The 21,720-nt window shown below is 36.2% G+C and overlaps 1 protein-coding gene across 21 annotated transcripts in view; it reads right to left on the bottom strand.

Annotated features, from left to right (window-relative positions):
- The window catches only part of LOC131693700 (glucose transporter type 1), a 704,006-nt gene that overhangs the window by 282,394 nt on the left and 399,892 nt on the right, over positions 1 to 21,720 (bottom strand). For 19 of the 21 annotated variants that reach the window (XR_009306301.1, XR_009306302.1, XM_058981755.1 and 16 more), the window contains 2 exons: positions 2,220 to 2,369; positions 1,691 to 1,807 (listed from right to left, as the gene is read on the bottom strand). The exons of 1 other annotated variant lie outside the window; for it this stretch is intronic. Coding sequence is in view for 18 of the 20 variants with exons in the window: in XM_058981755.1 (XP_058837738.1) it covers positions 1,691 to 1,807; positions 2,220 to 2,352 (250 nt within the window). In the remaining 2 variants the exon portion in view is untranslated. One more of the 21 variants, XM_058981760.1, reaches the window with a different exon arrangement.

Here is a 21,720-nt window from a genome sequence, read left to right as displayed (position 1 = left end):
AATCAAACTCGCATTCGTATTCGCTAAAAAGTTTGAGTGAATATTTTTTCTTTATTCTTTATGAATTGAACTTGCAACAGAAACATGATTTGAACATCTAATAAAAAGTTTTACCGATTTACCAACCATTTTGTATCTGACCATCCTAATTTTTGAATAATACATTTTTGACAAAAATGTGAATGGCACTGTTATGGTTTTATGGGCGGTCAAGTGACAATACATAGGACACGATTGTTTCACCATGCTAGAGCCCGTTCATTCTCCACAGAAGACATGATTGACCGAGACAACTGTCAAAACCATTAGGTCAAAATCAGACACCAGTTGTTTTTCGAAGATGCTTGCATAGCTCCTCTCTTCTGATGTGTAAATAAAATCCGGACCTAAGAAGTGTACCGATGCGTATCCGCTCCGCCCTACGCAATCTTCAATTGAATAAATATCTCTCGAAGCATCCTTCCCTAAATCGAGCCAAGTACCGTGCCTAATCCTGTCACCGGTTAGTGTATGCTAAACCATCGACCGAATCGACCGGTTCGAGTCGACTTGGTCGAAATCAAGCATCAAAATCTTAGATTAATATACTCTACGAAATGAACCGAGCTGATGAACAAATAGAGCGATAAAACTCAAAGCTACAGTCAAAAGTCCTTTCTTCGTAAGTTGCGGCAAGGAAAGAGGCTGAAAAGTTAATTCACTCACTGTGCCCGTAGGATGGAAGGAAATGTTTATAAATTTTAGATTGCCGAATTCTTCGCTCCGGGTACGGTCTACTAATTTAAATTAAAACTCTCCGCCTGACTTTTCGGATCTCAGTCAGCTCAGTCAGCATGACCTTTTGAGAGGCCGATCTTTCTTACTTTTCTTGCCTCAGTGTATCACTCAGACCCGGTGCCCGGTTTTGTGTTGAAGCAGAGCACAGCCGGGAAGCAATCGAGAATTGCTGCTAAATATTGCAAGTCGACCGGCGCCATTGGCCATTGCCTGGCTAGCTGGAACTATGACCGGGCAGGAGAAGGTCATCGACTATTCACGTTATCGATGCTGGAAGCCGCCAGCCGGTCTGTGTTGTCCTAGTCACGTTCCTTCCACCACCACCACCATCGGGACGCTGACTATAAGGAACAGACTGGGTCGGAAAGAATGCCAATCTGGGATTGAGTTCCGGGTCGTAGAACAGTAATGTTGATAACATTGAAATTGATCAATAAATATTGATCAACTGGGAATTTGCTATAGATTGCTTGCTGATAAGGGCTCGGGTCGGATGGGAAATTATTGGCTGAGAGGCTATTCGGCAGACGATTGCAATTAGGTGAAAGGGAGCAAAGTTGGGTTTTTGGGACAATTCGCATAACATTAGGACGGAAGTCATTAGGGTGAGGGAAATTAAACTCAAAACGGTTGTTATGGCGAACATTCAAGTCGGTTTAATTATTATAGGGTGAATGGAATGTTTTTTGAAAACGATAATGGATATTAGTGCTCCTAGGGTTATTTAGTTAAATATGGAATATTGTTGAACAATTAATTATAACTAATCCGTTAGAATATTCGAAAAGTTTCGAATATAATGCCTTGTCACGTTATCTAAAAGCTTTTTACATTTTTCAGAAAAAAAACAACTGCAGGTTCAGGTCGAGCAAATACTTTGGATTGATGTGTAAAAGAAGAAGAAAAAACTCACCGTCTGGGCGCAGTCGTATTGGAGGTGAGGTCAGCTTAAGCGTTGATGACAGGGCCTGCGAGTCCAGTGGCCCTCCAAAGACATAATCATACGTGGCTTCGTGTCTCAAGGTTGATACTAGATGGTGAAAGAAAAAGAAACAATTAGATGGTGATTGAATAATTGGAACAATAGAGAACTGAATTAGATGAAAATGTTCAGCCAATCTCTGCACGCCGTCATGCGAATGTACATAATGATGTAAGCGTCGAATTTGTCTCAATGCTTCGAAATGACTAAAATGAACAAATCAAAATCATAAATAATACTTACATGGGTTCATACTTGAAGCAAAAAACACTTTGAATGAAATTATACCAAATCAAAAATCACTATCGCTCGCAGAGATGGGAAAGAAAACACACACATACACCGAGCATGCTTGAGTATCATATTTAGAAACGAAACTTTTTCAACCACTACGAGTCTACGGTACCGGCGTCAAAAGATCCGTTTTTATTTTGTTTGTTTTGTTTTGTAGATCACCAACCTGGGAACACTGACAGCGGTTGTAGCACTTGCGTCGAACGTAACGGTGGCGGTAACGGCGGTAACTGAGGCTCTGGGCCGTTCGAAATGGAAGACGGAGGAGAGATCATCGAAGGGTCACCGTATGCCGCCATAGCATGGAGACGGCCAGCTGTTTGCGGGTGTGTGTGTGTGGTGGAGACGTGAATTAGGTAGTGGTTAGAGTTAGTAGAGCAAGTTGTTAGTTGTACCACGAAGCCGTTACGGAACCGACGACCGAGAAAGAGACGGAAACGGAAAATGGTAATAATTTTGGGTTAGTTGGGTTAGTATCACAGATATGTGGAGCAGATTTGGAGTCAATTTGATATGCCGGACGGACGGAGTTGGTTGCACCTGTGCGGATAAATCGACCGAATGCACACTCTACCTTCCGGTGAATTAACTAAAATATGCATTCATTTACCGTGTGCCGGTCGAGTTATTCCAGATCAGATAGGAGCTGTAAGTTTGTGTACCGCAGCAATCAGACGTAGCACATTATTCAGAGGTTCTCTCATCCCAGTTCGGAAACATTCTGCAAGCATTTCTTCATTCTTTCCGAGAAGAATAGAGACTGTGGTACCCAAGTAAAACCTTGATGCACGTAAGCATCTTGTGGGGGGAAGGGGGACGGAATGTTAGTCTTTCTTTTCTTCTCGGGGTTGATAAATGAAGCATTTGCATGCACTGCAGTCATCTTTGGTATGCATTTCTCATGATGTGGTAAACAGGTAAAATGTAAATAGCATGCATCGAACGGCGTAATATTCTGCACAATGCATACAGATGACCTCGATCTTACTTTGTCTGTCGGATTACTGTATTGTTCGGTATGAGCGATGGTAAATATTGTACTGTGTCGTACTGATTTTTTATTCTATCGATGTGTTCTTTCAGATTTATTGGGCGATAGATGTTGAAGCGAGCTGCACGGTGTTCCATTTCAATAATTACAAAATAAAGTATATATCTAATAACTAATGCAGATATCAGGCACATAACCAGGATTTTGTTTCGGAAGGGGCTTAAAAATGGAATGTATACATGAACTTGTCCGCAAAACCAAGCAGCATGATGACTCGAGATAGTTACTAGTAACTGAACGAAATTTTAAAACGTTAGTGAATCAATTCCAAAACAAAGGCAGTTGAAATAATGAATATTTTATGAACGTGTCCACTGGAAAACAGACAGAGAAAGAATGACCGGAACGGTGAGAATGAAGAAACGGTGTAAATTCACCTTTATTGGAAACACTGAGAAAAGATATATCCTCAAGCAGGAATCAAATCTGCGATCTCCCAATCTCTAGTTGGGTGCGTTAACCACTCCGCCATCGAGGAACTGTGATGATGCCATCACATGTTCCTAACAGTTTCGTGATCACCGTCGCAGCCTTCAATACCTCCTAATTGACCCATCGACCCCCACTGTCTCCCATAAGCAGATCGTCAACTAGAGACTGGGAGATCGCACGTTCGATTCCTGCTTGAGGACATATCTTTCCAATAAAGGTGAATTTTCACCGTTTCTTCATTTTCACCGTTTTGGTCATTCTTTCTGTCTGTTTTCCAGTGGACACATTCATAAAAAATCCTTGAAAAAGAAAAAAACAAAGACTCACGTCTAAACAAGGAATATATAAATAATGAATATTTAATAATGAAAAGGTCAACCGACCATGACAATCCCTGATGTCGCTAGAAAATGCAAGACTTGCTAGGCTCCATGTTTACATGGAGAGCGATTCTACGAGAAACCGGCCGACCGCAAAATATGATCATCGTCGATTTGCACGTTTGCAGTAGAGATGGTCGGGTTCGGGTTTTTGGACCCGAAACCCGGACCCGACCCTAACCCGACGGGTTTCGAGTCGGGTTCTGTAAATTTAAGCTTCTCGGGTTCAGGTCGGATTCCGGGTTTTCAAATTTGAAATTCTCGGGTTCGGGTCGGGTCCGGGTTTTTGAAATTTTGAACTTTCGGACTCGGGTCGGGTTCGGGTTTTTTAAAATCCAAATTATCGGGGTCGGGTCGGGTTCGGGTTTTGAATAAAACAGCCCAACCATTTCTTGATGCTGTTTTTGTCTGTACACAAAACACAGTCTCTTTTTGTAGTAGTGAATTAGTTTTCGTGATACGAATGGATGACACATACAACCATACCAAATGTTAGCACATTTGAATCGCCAGAATTCGTCGTATTTTGTGGTGCTCAAATTTTGTATTTTTTCATTCTTGAATAAAATTCCGTCTCTTCAGATTCGCAAACTGTCTGAATTATTAGTTTTTTGAACGAACATTCATAAGAGAGCATTCAACAATACGTGTTTCACATCTAAAATCTCTTTGTGATTTATTTTTCATGATAATCAGTAATAAACCAAGTCAACAGGAGTTTATTGGAAAATATCAGTTCAACTTTCTATTGTGGAATATAAATTTCGACAGGTACTTTAAAATCGATACATAGGCCGCAGTGACTTTTTCTCTACGTAAAAGGTTTTGTGGGGTACATTCGTACCCCACAACTAAAATCGCTCTAATATGTCTAATATTTTTTAAATTTGTAATTAAATTGGATAGTTTTATTCTAAAATCATTCGCACAGTAACCTGTTATTCGTGTTTTGACTATTTAGTAGTGTATTATTTCATTTTATATAGAACAAGTCTTTAAAATACGTATAAATTCCCTTTTTCCTTTATATTGCTATAACTCCGGTAGTTTCAAACCGATTTTGACCATCTATACGGCGTTGGAAAGATTATTAAAATTACTTTTGAACAAAATTACTCAAAAACCGGTCAAAAAGTGTATTTATTTCGATGCTTTTTTGAACACCAAACACCAATACAAACGGTAAAAATACAGCAATATGCAGTAACGGAGATGAAACAGGAAGACGTCGAAGGAACAGGTAGAGCCGGTGCTTTGTACGTGTATATAAAGTTAGTATGTTCCACCAGAGCCTGGGCTACAGAAGATGATGGTGCGTCTTGCATACTATATACAAATCATATTCACGAATGTGTTTTGCCACTTTCACCGCAAAAGCAAAAATTACGATACCGATCCAAGCGCATTTTCTAGTTACTTTGCTATAGTGCTTTGTTATATCAAATAACAGATTCTATAATTCGGCAGAGTTGGAACTTATACAATTTTACATAAGTTTCTCGCTTACTATGTAGGGGAGACTGAGGAGACTTGATCCCCGGGGAGACTTGATCCCATCATTGTAACTCAAAGGCGGATCAGAATACATTAATCGAATATACTAGAAAGTTGCGCAGTTTTATCTAAACATAAGTTTTTTTAACACAAAAAAATAAATTGGACATGTGTTACCGAATTTTTATCGATTCAAAGAAAAAAATGTCGGTAGAACTGAAGAAGATTTATTTTCTAAATTTTCAAACTTTTATACAATTGATAAAGTCACCCACTACATACTATATTTTTGCATACAGAATTACAGGAGAATGTCAATTATATGAATACGTTATGATTGAGCAGATTTTTTTGTTCAACTATACTTGTACAAAAGTTTGCTGAAATAGATGCTATGGGTTCACTTGATCCCTTCAAATTTGTGGAGATTTGATCCCCTTCGCCATGCTTCATACACAACTGAAAATAACCAAATTCACACCAGAACAATTGAAGTCATTGTTGCCATAAAATAACAAAAAAATACTGTCAAAAATGAACGCTTCATCGTACAGAAACTTAACTGTAATTGTTTACTACAGTATACGTAGCAACCATGCATCCCACATTTGACGTTCCTCAACCATAATAACGACATTGCACAGAGATTTGGGGAATTTGTAAAAAAAAATCTTGGGAGAGATGCGTAATATGTAGTAACAAAAATTGTAATATGTAATCACAACAATTTAATCAATACCACAATACATTTATAACATTGAATGGAGTTAGGTACCTATTTTTGTCCTATTAGGGAGGGTACCACATTATTTCATTATTAATTTTATTATTTCAGCTTCTTTGCTTTGTTATTAGGATCCATTTTTTATTTCGATTATAGACGTTTTTGCCTTAAGGTCATTCGCCTCTTATTAAGAGCCAATATAATAACAAAATTGTCTTGAGAATGGTGAAAATCTTCTGTTTGAGCGCAGCAAAAACTCTAATCGAGTACCCCAATTATCGCAACACCATTTGAGCCAATGCGTTGAGCAAAGATGGCAGACGCTGCTCTAACCAAAGGTTTCAGAGGGGTAAGATGATAATAGAAAAAGGGTAAAAATAGGCTTATTACCCTACATGCTCTTTTAAACACGTTTTCAAAAAATAATCAAGTGTCCCCAAATTAGGGATCGAGTCTCCACTAATCAAAGAATTTTCCAGTTTTTTGTTGTTTTCCAAAAATGCTCATAGTTCATGTCCAGTATAATATATCCATGTAATTTTTTTATGATTATCAGTCAACCCTAGAAACAATATAAAACTACAAAAAATACATAGTTTTTGTATCATTTCACGGAGTAGGATTGAAAAATAAAAAAGGGGATCAAGTCTCCTCAGTCTCCCCTATTGATATTTTGCTTTTAAAAAAGATATAATAAATTTTCCGAATTATGACAAAACACTAACCTAAATGGTTTTGTGGGGTACATTGACACCCCAAACAAACTTTAAGCGAGCACTGTTAAGTTGGTAAAATGAAACTAATAGGTTGTACCTGTTTTAACGGAAGTTTAATCATCAAATTGATTTGTGATAAAGATTGCTTGCAATTAAAATAAACTGTAACGAATAACTAGGATTTGAACTCACAAATTTGATGGTACTTTGGTGGCATTATGGCGGCTCAAATTTAAAATGGGCACATTATTTTTTTTAAACAGATAGTTTAAGCCAAATTTATTTTCTATTTTATTGTTCCATCAGACTTAAAGCTAGTTTAACTTCACTTCCGCCACTTTTCGTTGTTCATAATACATGGTGATGGTATAATAGCACCACTATCAAATCAGTGGTACATATATGAAAGGAAGGAATCCGGATCATGAACCTGGGCTGAGCCGTTGCATGATCCGGATACCTTCATGAAAATACACGAATTTCCACGAACTTAAGGAATTGTTCGCAAAAATCTTGTGTGTTCTGTTGAAGCCATTAACGGTTTTTTAAAAGTTTGGAGTCGTTCCGAGAACTCCATTGGAGATGTCGAAGCATCTCTACTGGCGCGCTTACCGTATAATCTGAAGCATAAAATAACTTAGATACCTCATCATAGATCGCCCTAACGCTAATGATGGGACATCAAGAACGCGTCAAGGAATCTTGGTTGATACCCTTCGATACAAGTTTGACCGTACCAACCAGTAACGTGGGTGACGTCATGTAAACTGCGAATACGAATTGCCGATTGCCATAGCTTAATTTAATACATGTAATTAATTATACAAAACTGCCTTGCAGGGATGATTTCTGGAAACAAATTAGAAATTTTGGTTAAGTACGACAAGCAAGGTTGTTTCAAACTGTGACCATTAAGCTTTTTGTTTCCCCATGAGTTAGCCGCCGATCTTACTTAATTTTCGATCGACGATTTATAAGTTTCTCAGAACATTACAAATTCGACGTTCAATAATAGTAAATATAAATGCAGATTCTACTCGCCAGTAATTCGTTTTGCCATATGCAGATATAACTCAATACGTAAAGTGCTACTTCAGATTCAAGTGATTCTATTATTTTTAGATGAGCCTATGGTCCAGCTCGGGTGCCTAGAATTAAAAATCTTCGAGATCTCTGGTTGATTCTCCGTATTAGCAAGTTGGGTTCGGATCGGGTTTTCAAATTTTAAAATTCTCGGGTCGGGTCAGGTTCGGGTTTTACGAAATTTTCATTCTCGGGTACGGATCAGGTTCGGGTTTTCAAGTTTTAAAATGTTCGGGCTCGGGTCGGCTTCGGGTTTTGCAAATTTCATAATTTCAGGCTCGGGTCGGGTTCGGGTTTTTGAACTTTCATACTCTCGGGTTCGGGTCGGGATTGGGTTCGAAAACATTGAAACCCGACCATCTCTAGTTTGCAGTTGTGCTCGGTTTATCAATCTCTATGATTTTCTCTGCCAATTGCACACTCAAAAAAATTATCACTCACTTTTCATATGCAAAAAATATAAATATTTTCCATAACACTTTCACGTAAATATTACATGTTTCACACCTAAAAGATTTTATTGTCAATCAAATTAAAATCATCGTCGACTGCACGTATATCACGAAGTCCTTGTCGAACAACTTTATTCAAAAAAAATCGGCATCTGTAAAACTTCAGAATATGAAAGAATGGACTTTTCCCTTTCATTTGAAAGTAAAATTAAAATATTCTGTCGGGGGGTCTAGAACAACTTTTTATTTTAAAGTTTTTTGATTGAAAAATTAAGCTGTTTAATGAAATTAATTCGCATTTTTGCTACTAATTGGTACTATGGACATTAAAAAAATACTAAAAGTGAGAATCTGATGAACAATCCCATTGTCTACAATGCTTCGTGATATACGTGCGTAGAATGCTATAAATCGATATAAAAACCCGAGAAAGTTATTAAAATTTAATCAGTTTTTAAGTGTGCGCTGGGCATATGGATTAAGAAGTCGATTAACAAGGACTCACAAAAAAATGTTGCGTTTAAATGAACAGTAAATTCAGATAAATTTAAATGTATAAAAAGTCCCATTCTCAGCAGAAAAAATATATTTTCAGATTTCACCGGGTCTTGGGCGAAAATGACGCTTTATGAGGTGTGGTAAGGTGTTGACCAAATTTATTCGATAATCTTATACTTTTTCAAGATGTTGATTAATGTAGTAACGGATTTTATCATGCCTTTTTCATTACTTTTCTCACTCTAGGGGATAGCTAATGTAAACTAGAATGACCCTTCTTCCTGATCCTATCCTGCCTGGTAAAATACAATTGGCTTAAATACAAAGCTTTATATTTGAATAAACTAAAGTAGACAGTTCGAGTCATTGTAATAAACGACGGATTTTATTGCAATTTTGGGTTGAGAATCCTGTTTGTCTTTATCAACATTAAAAGAAAGATGATTGAAAAAGAAAAAAAAGCTCTTCAAGTTTTGAATCCATGTTTGTTATCTTTTGGGGTAGATTCATTTCATCAGAATTTATAGATGCAGATTTTTGCTTGTTCTCAAATTTTATTTCCAAATCGAGCACATAATCTTAGAAAAAAGAATAAAACCATGTTTCATAATTTCCTTTAAGAAAAAATTCCGGAGTCGTTACTCGTTGTACACGGATCACAACAGAAAACGAACAAGAAAATATCAGGCTGTACCATACATTCAAGTAATAAAAGTCTGTTTATTGAAGATTTCCCTCATAATATGGGATAAGAGCAAAGACAACATATCAAGAAGACAGAGTTGCCAGTTCAGTTCAGTGTCAATCAGGATTCTCAATCGCAATCAAATCAAATGACTGTATATATAATTGAGTTTGATCAAATATAAAGTTAAAATTTGGGCCAAATATAGATATCCCACAAGATGCTAACGAGCAAAAAGGTGGATTCAAGGTTACATCAAGCATACTCCAGAATGAATGAAGAAAAAAAAGAAGAAACAAATACAGTGGAGACCCGATTTTATCTCTCCCCGATTTTATCAGTTTTTTGACCCGATTTTATCAGCTTCATATGAAAATTGATAGTTGGTAGTTTAATGGGCTCTAGCAAACGAACCAAGTTGAATTCGAATAAATCCTTTCTTGGGCATATATTTCTTATCTTAGATATCCGAAAAATGCAAAAATAAAAATATATTTTTTTTTTAATTTTGCATTGTCAGACCCCCTTAAGGGGAACTTAAAGTAAATAATCAAAAAAGGTTGCAAGGCTATATCTAAGGAACAAGGAAGAATATTTTAAGAGCCTCGGTGTATTAAAAAGACAGAAAAATATATGTCCCGATTTTATCAATGTCCCTGTTTTATCAGCTTAAAATTCACCAAGGGGCTGATAAAAACGGGTCTTTACTGTATATCTGTGACAGAAAAAAATTGTTTCATTTTGCTGTATTGCCCAGCATCTTTCAAAAGAGTACTAATTTCGTTAAAATTTTATCTACTCTTCTCTATATCTCCATGCTCCTAAAATATCATTGGTGCGCATAAAACGGTGGAATCTGGAATTATGTTTTTTTTACCCTTCAAGGCGGGACTTTGCTAGCATTCAAGTTCTTCTGAGCACACTGTTAAAATTAGGCAATCCATTTTTTTACAAATAAAAATGTTTTTGGAACAAAGCTTCTTAAACAATAGGCCCCGTGCGAATCTAGAAACTTTGATAAAAATTTAATATCTTTCTCTAGCGATTTTAGATCGCGATGTAGTTTTCTACAAAGTTGTACACACTGAAATTGTCCATCAGATTCTCACTTTTGGTAATATTTGAATGTCTAAAGTACTACCTAGGGGCAAAAATGTGAACCAGTTTCATTGAAAAACTTAAGTTTTCAAACAAAAAAACTTTAAAATAAAAAGTTGTTCTGGAGCCCCCGATAGAATATTTTAATTTTACTTTCAAATGAAAGGGAAAAGCGCATTCTATCACGTGCTGAAGTTTTAGCGATGCCGATTTTTTTTGAATAAAATTGTTCTACCAAACACACCGTGCGTATATGTTAAGTGAAATTCAGATGCTTTCTATCGGAATGTCGCACACTTTCTAGATGAAATCCGTATTATTTTTATATGAGTTTCAGTCGAATTTAGTTGCATTTCACATAGCATTCAAATGCTTTTCGTACGTGTTTAAGAAGAGTGGAGGATGTAGAATAAATATGAATTCATTTAATTGATTTGAAATGTATATATTTACATGAACTACTTATAATGGTATAACAATTCCGAAATAGAATCGCTGCATATTGTTTCCACCATCGATTCCAATTTTGCGAAGTTCTCTACAGTTTTGATTTGATTTGATTTATTCATGTAACGTAAGACATTTTGCCTTGTTTATTGTTACAATTTGGCGAAAGAATTTGAGCATATCAATTAATATTTATCAATACTTCTGAATTTTAATCCCTACCCCAATTCTCAATTACTATGCACCTAATCTGCGTTGTTGAGCTCTGACAAAAGCAATCGCTTGAAATTCGTATCGGATAAACTTGATTTAATATTGTGTTGTATTTTATTCCAATATGCGATGCCTCTCACAAACAGGGTTGCCACATTAAAATCTGTAATTTTTCGTGAAAAAATCTGGAAATCTGCATCGCGGGAAAAAAATCTGTATCGAAAATCTGTATTCAAAAATTAATTAGAAGCTTCCCAAAAAATAATATTTTGATAATGAAAAATTAATTAATCTTTGTCTGGAGAACAAATGATATCAAAATTTGACACTTTTGTTCCACGGTTTAGTGGTTTCTTATGATCTGAACTGTACCGGGTGCCATTTAAGTGTTATTCGAAATTCTAATACGCTGGGTACTACATATCTACACTGAAAATCTGTAAAATCTGTATTTTAGTCAAAAATCTGTAATCTGTATATACAGAATCTTGGTCGTAAATTATCAAGAAAAATTTGTAAAATACAGAATAATCTGTATATGTGGTAACCCTGCCCACAAACAGTGTTTGACCATAGTATGCTGACGGATGATTAGGTATCTGAAAATTCTTGCTCTTGTATTTCTTAATGGTACCAGTTTCTCAAATAAATATTCTGGTTTTTTAATTCTAATAAGCCTAAAAATAGTAACGCATGATCGATACTTGTAGAAATTATGAAAAGAACAACCAAAAAGATATTTTTGCAAATGTGAATTCCATCAAATCTGGAAACTTTGTACACGTATCTAGAACAGGCATTAGCGGCTACTCTCAATTTGTTCAATGAGCTAACAGATACATTCGTGAAAAGAAAATCTCCATATATAAAGTGTGGCAATGTTGTTAGTATATTTAGCAGTTTCAATGAACCATAAATTTTTCCGACTGGAGCATTTATAAAGGGACTCCAGTCTAGGTTCGATGTAAAAATTACTCCCAAGATATTGGCACGTTCAACATACTGAATAATTTCCTGGCCTAAGAATAATTGTAGGGGAGTAGGAGGTGTTTTGATCTTGCTTATCATCATTGCTTTTGTTTTTGAAGGGTTTATAGGTAACAAATTATGCTGTGACCATTGAAGGATTTTTTGAAGATCATGGCTTATCAATCTAGAAACTCTGAATGTATTAATATTTCCACTCGAACAAAAATAGATTTGAACGTCATCAGCGAAAAGATGAACCGTGCAAAACTGTAGAACAGAGTGTAGATCATTAATGAACAATGAAAACAGCAATGGTCCTAGAACAGAACCCTGAGGTGATCCAGAACCTATTCTGTGAAAAGAAGACATATCACCGTAGTACGAAACAGATTGACTGCGTTAAGACAAATAGGATCGTAATAAGGAGATTGCGCTTTGCGAAAATCCAAACTGTGTTACTAATTTGTTCAATAAGTTTCCGTTTATTCCAATAAAACTGGCAGTTTATTTATTCCCAGGTTCTGAAATGTAATTACGTTTTAATGGCATTGTTCTTAATGTGAATAATAGATTTAATTTTCGTTTAAATACCTTTAGTAAACTGTTCGAGAATCTCCGGCTGTATTTCGGATACCTTGCGCTAGTAATACACCATATTGAATCTGTTTACTTTTTTCACATCGTCCATTCACATAATACTCACATGCTTTACATAAAATACTTGAAGTATGTGACAATCACATTCTTTGAATGTCATCATTGTAGGTATGAATGTTAATTGTTGCACATGAATCTAATATGATTAGTCATTTTTAACATTTATGTGCTTTTTCACATGAAATATATGTGATTTTTTGGCTCAGTGCAACATTTTGATACAAGAGCAATTTTTCAAATGGGCATAGACGTTTCTAATTGCATTAACTTCATTTTTTGTTCGATTATTGATTTGTAAACAGCAAAAGTATCTGAGAACGAGTTACAGGGAAGGGATACTTTTGTACAAAAAATATGCACTTAAAAAAAAATGTGTCATTTTTCACAAAAACAAAAGTTTATGTTAAAAATTTAAATTGTGAAAATACCGATATTTTATCAAGAAAATATTGTGAATGTGATTGTATGCTGGGGAGCCTACCGGTAAAAAAGTTATTCTAACAATAACTTTATACATTTCATACTAATTGGCATACAAAACTACAATTATATTACAGAAAATAACTCTAAGTATCATTTTAATGAAAAGGCCGACTCTTTAGCAAAGGTGGGCGCATTAGGAGGTGATATCTACGAAAGACCAATCTGCTTCAACGAATTCTTCAGTATTTGTCGTCAGAGGACGCTGACAAAACTCGTGGAGTAATGGGGAACTTCATGGATGTGGGTCGGGATTTCATACGTCTAATGTCCCGGCTTATGTCCAACCACTACTCATTAGATGCGCATTTGCGGCGTATTGGGCTTGCGGAGAGTAGTCGGTGCGCTTGTAATGAAGGTTATCACTACATCGATTACGTTGTCTGGGTGTTCACCGGATATTGTGGCGCTCACAGTTAAAGGATTCCCTCCGGGCACGAGGTAGACCGCCCGATGTTCCAGTTCGGGATAACCTGACAAGTCGCGATCTTCCCTATATGTCTCTCATCAAACTTTTTATTAAAACAACAAATATCCTAATCTAGCCCATAACCTTTATTTCTCGTTTTTAGAAGATCCCTGTCCTTCCTTTTGGAGCACCAGAGTGCCACTATGTGACTGCCGTCACCTTTACCACGCCTGCATAAAACGAATTCAAAGGGAGAGCAGGTCGATGGTCTGATTACTATGGTATTCTACGCCGTCAACCCGGTCCTAGGCATCTACCATCTACCAGCCTGAGGCTCTAACTTATGTCACTGTTCTTCTCTTTGCCTGAAAGTTGCCAGTTTTGTTCTTCTTTCCCTGTCATCGTGCTCGCCTACTCCCCCTGTTCCTGATACAACGCCTGCTGCTGTTACAAAAACCAATTTGTATTATATTCCTAGTTCTAAGATAGCTCAACAGTTTTTTCGGCATTTAATTAGCAAGGGACTGGAAGGTGAAGTATATTTTTCAATATTTAGAGCCATAATACTCAAGGGAGAGCAAGGTGTTGAAGGGAGAAAGTTTAGAAAAGCGTGGAAGGATCATGTATGCAAGCTTAGAGCTCACCGGCGACTTAACCTTTTGTCTGCTACGGTAGGAGTCAGGGTCTTTTGGCATTAGAAATGCGAATCACCTGAGTCTACGGCATGTCCGGACAAGCGTAAAGTAACTTGTTACTTCATGCTGTCGGAACCGACTCGTAGCAAGTTACTTTACGCTTGTCCGGACATGCCGTAGACTCAGGTGATTCGCATTTCTAATGCCAAAAGACCCTGACTCCTACCGTAGCAGACAAAAGGTTAAGTCGCCGGTGAGCTCTAAGCTTGCATATATGATCCTTCCACGCTTTTCTAAACTTTCTCCCTTCAACACCTTGCTCTCCCTTGAGTACTATGGCTCTAAATATTGAAAAATATACTTCACCTTCCAGTCCCTTGCTAATTAAATGTCGAAAAAACTGTTGACAAATTGACTCAATAGGTAGTTAACAAAAATGGTTAACAAAAAAATGGTAAAAATAGTTCTAAGATAGCCTTGAAGCGTCTCATTTTTTCATTTCTCATCTTGTATATCTAATTGTATTCCTTGTTTTAAGATAACTGTAATTTCTCATAAAAGTTTGTTCCCCTTCTTGTATATTACTCTACATTCCTAGTCTTAAGATAGCTGTAAATTTTTTATAAAAAATAATTATTGATCAATCTTGTATATTGAATTGTATTTTTAGTTTAAGATAATTGTACAAAATGTTCCTCTCAATATTAAAAAAATATTTGTGCATTGTAAAATCTTAGTTTTAAGATGTTCAAAATGTAAAAAAAAGAATTTGGCATCGTCAAGCTAACGCATTTGTGCCTATTACTTAAACGAACTGAATAAAAAAATAAGTATCACTTTACACCAAAATGCATTTAATAAAAATCTTCCAAAATGCGAAATTGTCGAGATATTTGGAATTTTGCTCCAACAAAAACAATTAATGCGTGTAATCATGCCCTTTTTAAAAGTTATTCACGTTACCCCATCATAAAATGTCAACAATCTAATGTTTATCGTTTTACAGACGTAAAAGAAACTTTTTCAGTGTATTTGGATCATGGAGAAGCTTTAAATAAAAAAGTTTTCCTAGCGAAAACTGTTGACATATTTTAATAATTCATACTATTTGCAGCCAAAATCATAATTTTCTTTTTCCAAACCTCACTTGAAATTAAAATTCTCATGACAAAAGTTGTCGAGATATTTTGAATTATGTTTTAACAATACAACTAAGTGATTCGCGTATCTCCATTGACAACAATAAATTTTTCGAAAGGCTTATAACATTACCTGTAACTTTCTCTTTGACATCAAGGCGATATTGTAAACCGTTTGAAAGCTACACGAAAACAATCAAAATATTATTCAACCATAGAGTATGATGATTAAACTATAGAATTGAATCATATTTTGGTTGTTTTCGTGTAGTTTTCAAATGGTTTGCAATATCGCCTTGATGCCAAAGGAAAGTTACAGGAAATTTCATGGCCCTTTTGAAAAACCTATTGTTGTTGATGGAGAAACGCGAATGATTTATGAAAAGGTCGTAATAAAAGGAAATGATTGTGTAATTAAAAAAAATTAAAATATCTCGATAATTATGAGCGTTACATTTAAAATGGCGTTTAGATTCATGTTCAAAAAGAAAATTGTATTTTTGACTGCCAATAGTTTGAATTATTGAAATACGTCGAAAGTTGTTGATAGGAAAACTTTTTTATTTAAAGCTTCTCCATGATCCAAATTTCCTTTTTCTTTTTTACTTTTGCGTCTTTAAACCGATGAAAGTTAGATTTTTTAATGTTGCACTTTGGACATTTTATGATGGGGTAACGCGATTAACTTTAAAAAAGGGCCTAATTACATGAATAAATTGTTTTTGTTGATGCAAGATTCCAAATATCTCGACAATTATCGCATTTTGGAAGATTTTTGTTAAATTTATTTGGCTTAAAATTGTACTTAAAATCATATTTTGTAATCAAATTACAGTTTTGTATATTAAATATTATGAAATTTAAAAGCATGTATAAATTTATTAATAGAAACACTTTTTTACCGATAGGTTCTCCATTATTCACTCACATTCACAATGTTTCCTTTCTTTTTAGGTTTTTGTTGACAAAATGTAAAAAAAATTACAAAATAGGTTTTTACAATTTAAATTTTTAACACAAAGTTTTGTTTTTGTGAAAAATGGCACATTTTTTCAGTGCATATATTTTTCGTACAAAAGTATTCATTCCATGTAACTCGTTCTCAGATAGTTTTGTATCTGGTATCTTTCAGCATAAGAATCGTTTATAAATTTCTTCCCCGGAGGAGTCAGCAAGAATGACCATCCAGAAAACCGTCTAAAAATAAATCGCCCGCTTCGTAAGAATCAGATAAAGGTCGAACACGAAATTATTGCGACACCGAAAATGTCATGCCAATTTTCTTATAATGTTTAAAATCAAACCAAAATTTTAGGGTAGTTTTATACATATATTTACTTCAAAAATCAAAAGAAAAGTTATTCGATGGAGCCTTGAGCGTAAAATTGAACGCATTTTCGCTAGATGCCCTACATCAAGGTCTTTACAGTGTCATCCGGTACCAGTTTCTCAGTTTTTTTTTCCATTTTCTTAACATGTCCTTCTCGTCTTTGACTGTCTTCTTGCTCTTCCGAAGTTCCCGCTTCATCATTGCCCAGTACTGCTCCACCGGGTGCAGCTCTGGTCAGTTTGGCGGATTCATGTCCTTTGGAACAAAATGGATAGAATTGGCCTCATACCACTCCAGGACACTTTTAGAATAGTGGCATGATGCCAAATCGGGCCAAAAAAGCGGAGCTTCGTCCTGCTGCTGCAAGAACGGCAAAAGGCGCTTATCGAGGCACTCAGATTTGTAGATCTCGCCATTTACTGTGCCCTTTGTCACGAAAGGCTCACTCCTCAGTCCGCAAGAGCAGATGGCCTGCCAAATGAGATATTTGGAGGCGAACTTTGACATTTTCTTCTTCTTAAATTTGTCGTCCACATAGAACTTGCTCTTGCCGGTGAAAAACTCCAACCCCGTAATTTGCTTAAAATCGTCTTTTATATACGTTTCGTCGTCCATCACACAGCAGCCATATTTTGTCAGCATCTTCTCGTAGAGCTTCCGTGCCCGAGTTTTAGCCGTCGATTGTTGCCGCTCATCGCGGTTTGGGAAGTTCTGTACCTTATATGTATGTAGTCCAGCTCTCTTCTTCGCATTCTGGACGTAGCTCTGCGACATGCCGATCTTTTTAGCCAAATCACGGCTTGAGACGTTGGGATTTGCTTTAATCATCCGCTTCACCTTTCCTTCCGTCTTTTTGTTCTCCGGTCCCGGTTTTCTTCCAGCTCCTTTGCCGTGGCCCAACGTCAACCGCTACTGGAACCGCTTCAACACTCTGGAGACGGTTGAATGGTGAATGTTCAACATTTTTTCCCAACTGCCTGTGCGACAGTTCAGGAAATTCCAGGTGTTTGGAAAGAATTTGTTCACTCGACTCGTGTTGGTTCACCTCCATTTTCGTTGAATCGAAAAACACGACTTCGAGTTTGACAGCTTGTAAACAATACACATCAAAAAAAAAATTGCAAAATTTGGTTGATTTTTACCCAATGGTAAAAAAGTTATGCCCTGTTGAATGTGTCGCAATAATTTCGTGTTCGCCCTTTATATTCTTTCCGGATTTTTTACTGAAGGTTTTTTTAACGGCTCTTACATGGAAGAGCCCCAGTACGATTAATACACTTGAATCATACTTCTGATTTTTACACTCTATCTCATCAATACATCATTTTTTTTATATTTTATTTCATTTTGTCATTTCATTTTCATTATCTTGTGCAGAATTAGCATAAAACAAGTTTAAATAAATAACAACTCAATGTGATAAACAGCAAATATACCGTTTTTGGATATATTTAATGGAAAAAAAACTTTGTTAATTCAATGTTTTATTGAATTAACAAACCATAAGTCAAAATGTCAGGATTTTCAAGTGACTTGTGCCAGTGGTTCCAGTTGTAATTTTAATGAATGAAACAACTTAAATTTGTTTATTCGCTATAATACAAAAGCCGTGCATCAAGTCGATTACAATGCAGACTCTTTCCAGTCATCCTTGCATAGCTTGCAAATTGTTTCGTTCAGAATTCTCGTTCCGGAGATACAAAATAATACGCCCTACAGAAAATGGTACCAAGAAAACGAAATGGTTCAAACCAACAAAATAAGTACATCCAAAATATTTCCCCAATGTATAATAAATTCGCTTGTAACAATGGTAGTCCATTTGGCATGCTTTGCTTTTGCCCGACAATGTATATTCTACACAAATGTCGCATTGGTGTCAGTACGAACTTCCCCCACCACACACAGTGACGCTGTTTTGTCTGCAAACAACTTAGTTTCATACATGCTATGCCCTGGTACACATTCAACCTGTTCACGAGAATGTGTATGAATTGTACAGTGAGCTCTTCACACAGCGAATGGTCTATAGACTTTTCAATGGCTCATGTACGTGCACGTCACATGACACAAATACTACATCACTAGCTGGTGGAAAATAATAAACAAAGACGGCGAAAGCAAATGGGATTGTTTTCAACCAAGAAACCGCATTAGTGTTCGTGAGACCGGTCGACAAGAACTCAATGCAGCACCATTTTTGTCCTCTCAGTCGTCGATCTAGCGAAGAGTGTAAACAAAAAGTTTGTGCTCCGGTACTAGACTAGATTTTTTATTGTCATTGAACAGGACGGTCCAGCGCACTGCAATTCGATATTAAATTTACAAAAGGGCGAATAAGATTTGTAAACAAATTTTTATTTTGATGGGTCCTCTTAATCTATCTATCTATCTATCTATCTATATATATAAAAGTCAATGTTTGTATGTATATGATTTATGGACTCCCAAACGTCTTAACCGATTGCCGTCAAAATTTATACATAGTAGGCATTTGTTCTGAAGCGTGTTTGTGTGCTATTGGTTGGAGATTATCTGCCCGCCAGATGGCGCTTTAGAACAAATTGTGTTTTCCTCATATTTCGTTGATAGTCGCAGCAACGCGCGATGGGTATTAGCTAGTTTACTATAATTTCAAAGCAGAAAACAATTGAAATTACTTCTACGAAGGGTAAAAATTTACATTAACGCATATTTTTCATAAAATTCCACTCTGCACCAGACTAATGAGCGAAACAAGTTTGTTTACAAAAAACACTTTCGCCCTTTTGACGAATTAATATTGAATTACATTCCCGAGAAAAAATCCAAACAATATGATCAAATGACACTTCTGCTCGAAAGACCAAAGCCAATAAACTTCACCACCTGCACAACCATATTAAACGGGATCCTGAATGTTACTATGTTACACGGAGTTGTTATTTCTGCAAAGCTTAACAGATCTTATGATCTTAATCTGATTATCAATCTAACCTTCCGTTCAAATTTGTGAGCCTATTAACAATTCCCAAATGCTATTTATATTTTGGTTGGAGGGACCGCTGAGTCAAAAATATAAACATCACCACAGTGATTTTTTCACCAAAAACGTGCGAAAACGGTCAAGGGTTGATGTTTTCTAAGATGTTTTATGAAGATCCGAGACTTTTTGATGATATAGTTATATTGATTAATTTCGCTTGAAGTGGGATATTTGCAATAATTTGTTTCAATGTATGAAAAATAGGATGAAGCCGCCAGAAATGTTAAAGAACTTGTTTTTGCGAACAGCTCTACTGAAGACTAACAATCTCTATTTGTGGTATACTGACCGTTGTTTTTGAATGACCACTTAAAAGCTTTTATTCAACATTACTTCTTAAATATCGAAGTATGTTAAAAAAAGTTGTTGGTCTTATCAAGATACATATCTTTCCAGAACAGTTCATTGGTCAAACTCTTGATACTTGGATGTTATTGGGTAATTTTTGGTATAATTAGCAAAATTTTAAAAGCAATAACTTTTGAACGGCTAATAATGGGCAGCCAGCTCGAATTGCAATTATAAATGCTACATCAGCACTATCAAATTCAATAGAGTCTACTTGTCTCTCGTTGTCTCCAGTAGTATATGATTTTAAAAAACTATTAAATTTAAAGAAAGGACTTCGTGTATCCAGCAAAGATATTTGTGAAATTCAATAGCAACCTCAGTGGCGTAGTAGCGGGGGGGGTTTTGGGGACGGAACCCCCCCCCCCCGAAATATTTTGGAGAGATTTGAAAAAATTGAATATGTTAAACAAAAATATGCCTAATATTTTAAATGAAATTCTCAAAGTTTCATTTGCAAAAGTTATCTTGTAAAAAAATTCCCTTGTAGTGAAAATTAGCTGCAGACTCGACACCTACCTGTCGGCACGTTGTGGAGGCTAGCTCAACCGCCGAGGACTATAACGAGTAGATCGCGGCGAAGCGAGGAGCTAGGAGCTTAATGGTTCACGAAACGGATATCGGTACCGAAAGAAATTTCGCCACATTCTGTAGTCCTTGACTGACGGCGAACATGGACTGGAGAGTGTGAGAGAAGTATCCCCATAGAGGCCACCAGGCGATTCGCTACCGCATCGGCCAATGGAACTAGAGCTTCCATTTCCCGACGGTTTTCAGCTTCCCGGGATTCGGGAAATAAATAATAAATTTCCCGGAAAATCCCGGGAATACAGAAGAAAAATAAAAAGGTGAATGATTTTCTTGAAAACAAAAGAACAAATCGAAAAGTTTTGAAACCCGTTTGATTTCAAGTATATTTGTCCTAAAGGCAGTTGTCAGAAAATGGCGATTTGGTGGCCTATACATCATTCAATCATTCGATAACTCGTCAATAAGTTTACGCAACATCAACTCCTTTGATGATTTTTCTTGGCTATATGTATAACCTAAATTTTGGTAAATACGATTACAATTGGGACTAAACACAGCTGCTGGAGTTACTGTCCAAAATTCGAATTCGATGTTCTGATACGATGGAATGTAATTAATTTAATGCAAAGCACCTTCTTTAGTAATCTTGAATGAAAAGATCGAGCTGCTTCAGGGTAGTGTGCAGTTATTTCCGATCAAATGAGAAAACGTGATATATGGAATCCATTTCCGTCACAGTAAGATCAGCATCATTTCGAATTAAGTGTGAATCAAAATCAAGCAGATAATGGACGAACTGTGCAGCGATGGATGGAGCCTATTATCGATTTCCTGTTACGAGCAAGTATATGGATTGCTTGATCGTATCCCT

Source organism: Topomyia yanbarensis, chromosome 3 (assembly GCF_030247195.1).
Source record: "Topomyia yanbarensis strain Yona2022 chromosome 3, ASM3024719v1, whole genome shotgun sequence".
Taxonomy (NCBI): Eukaryota; Metazoa; Arthropoda; class Insecta; order Diptera; family Culicidae; genus Topomyia; species Topomyia yanbarensis.
The sequence above is the reverse complement of the archived record's forward strand: the minus strand, read 5'-3'. Positions and strand labels throughout refer to the sequence as shown.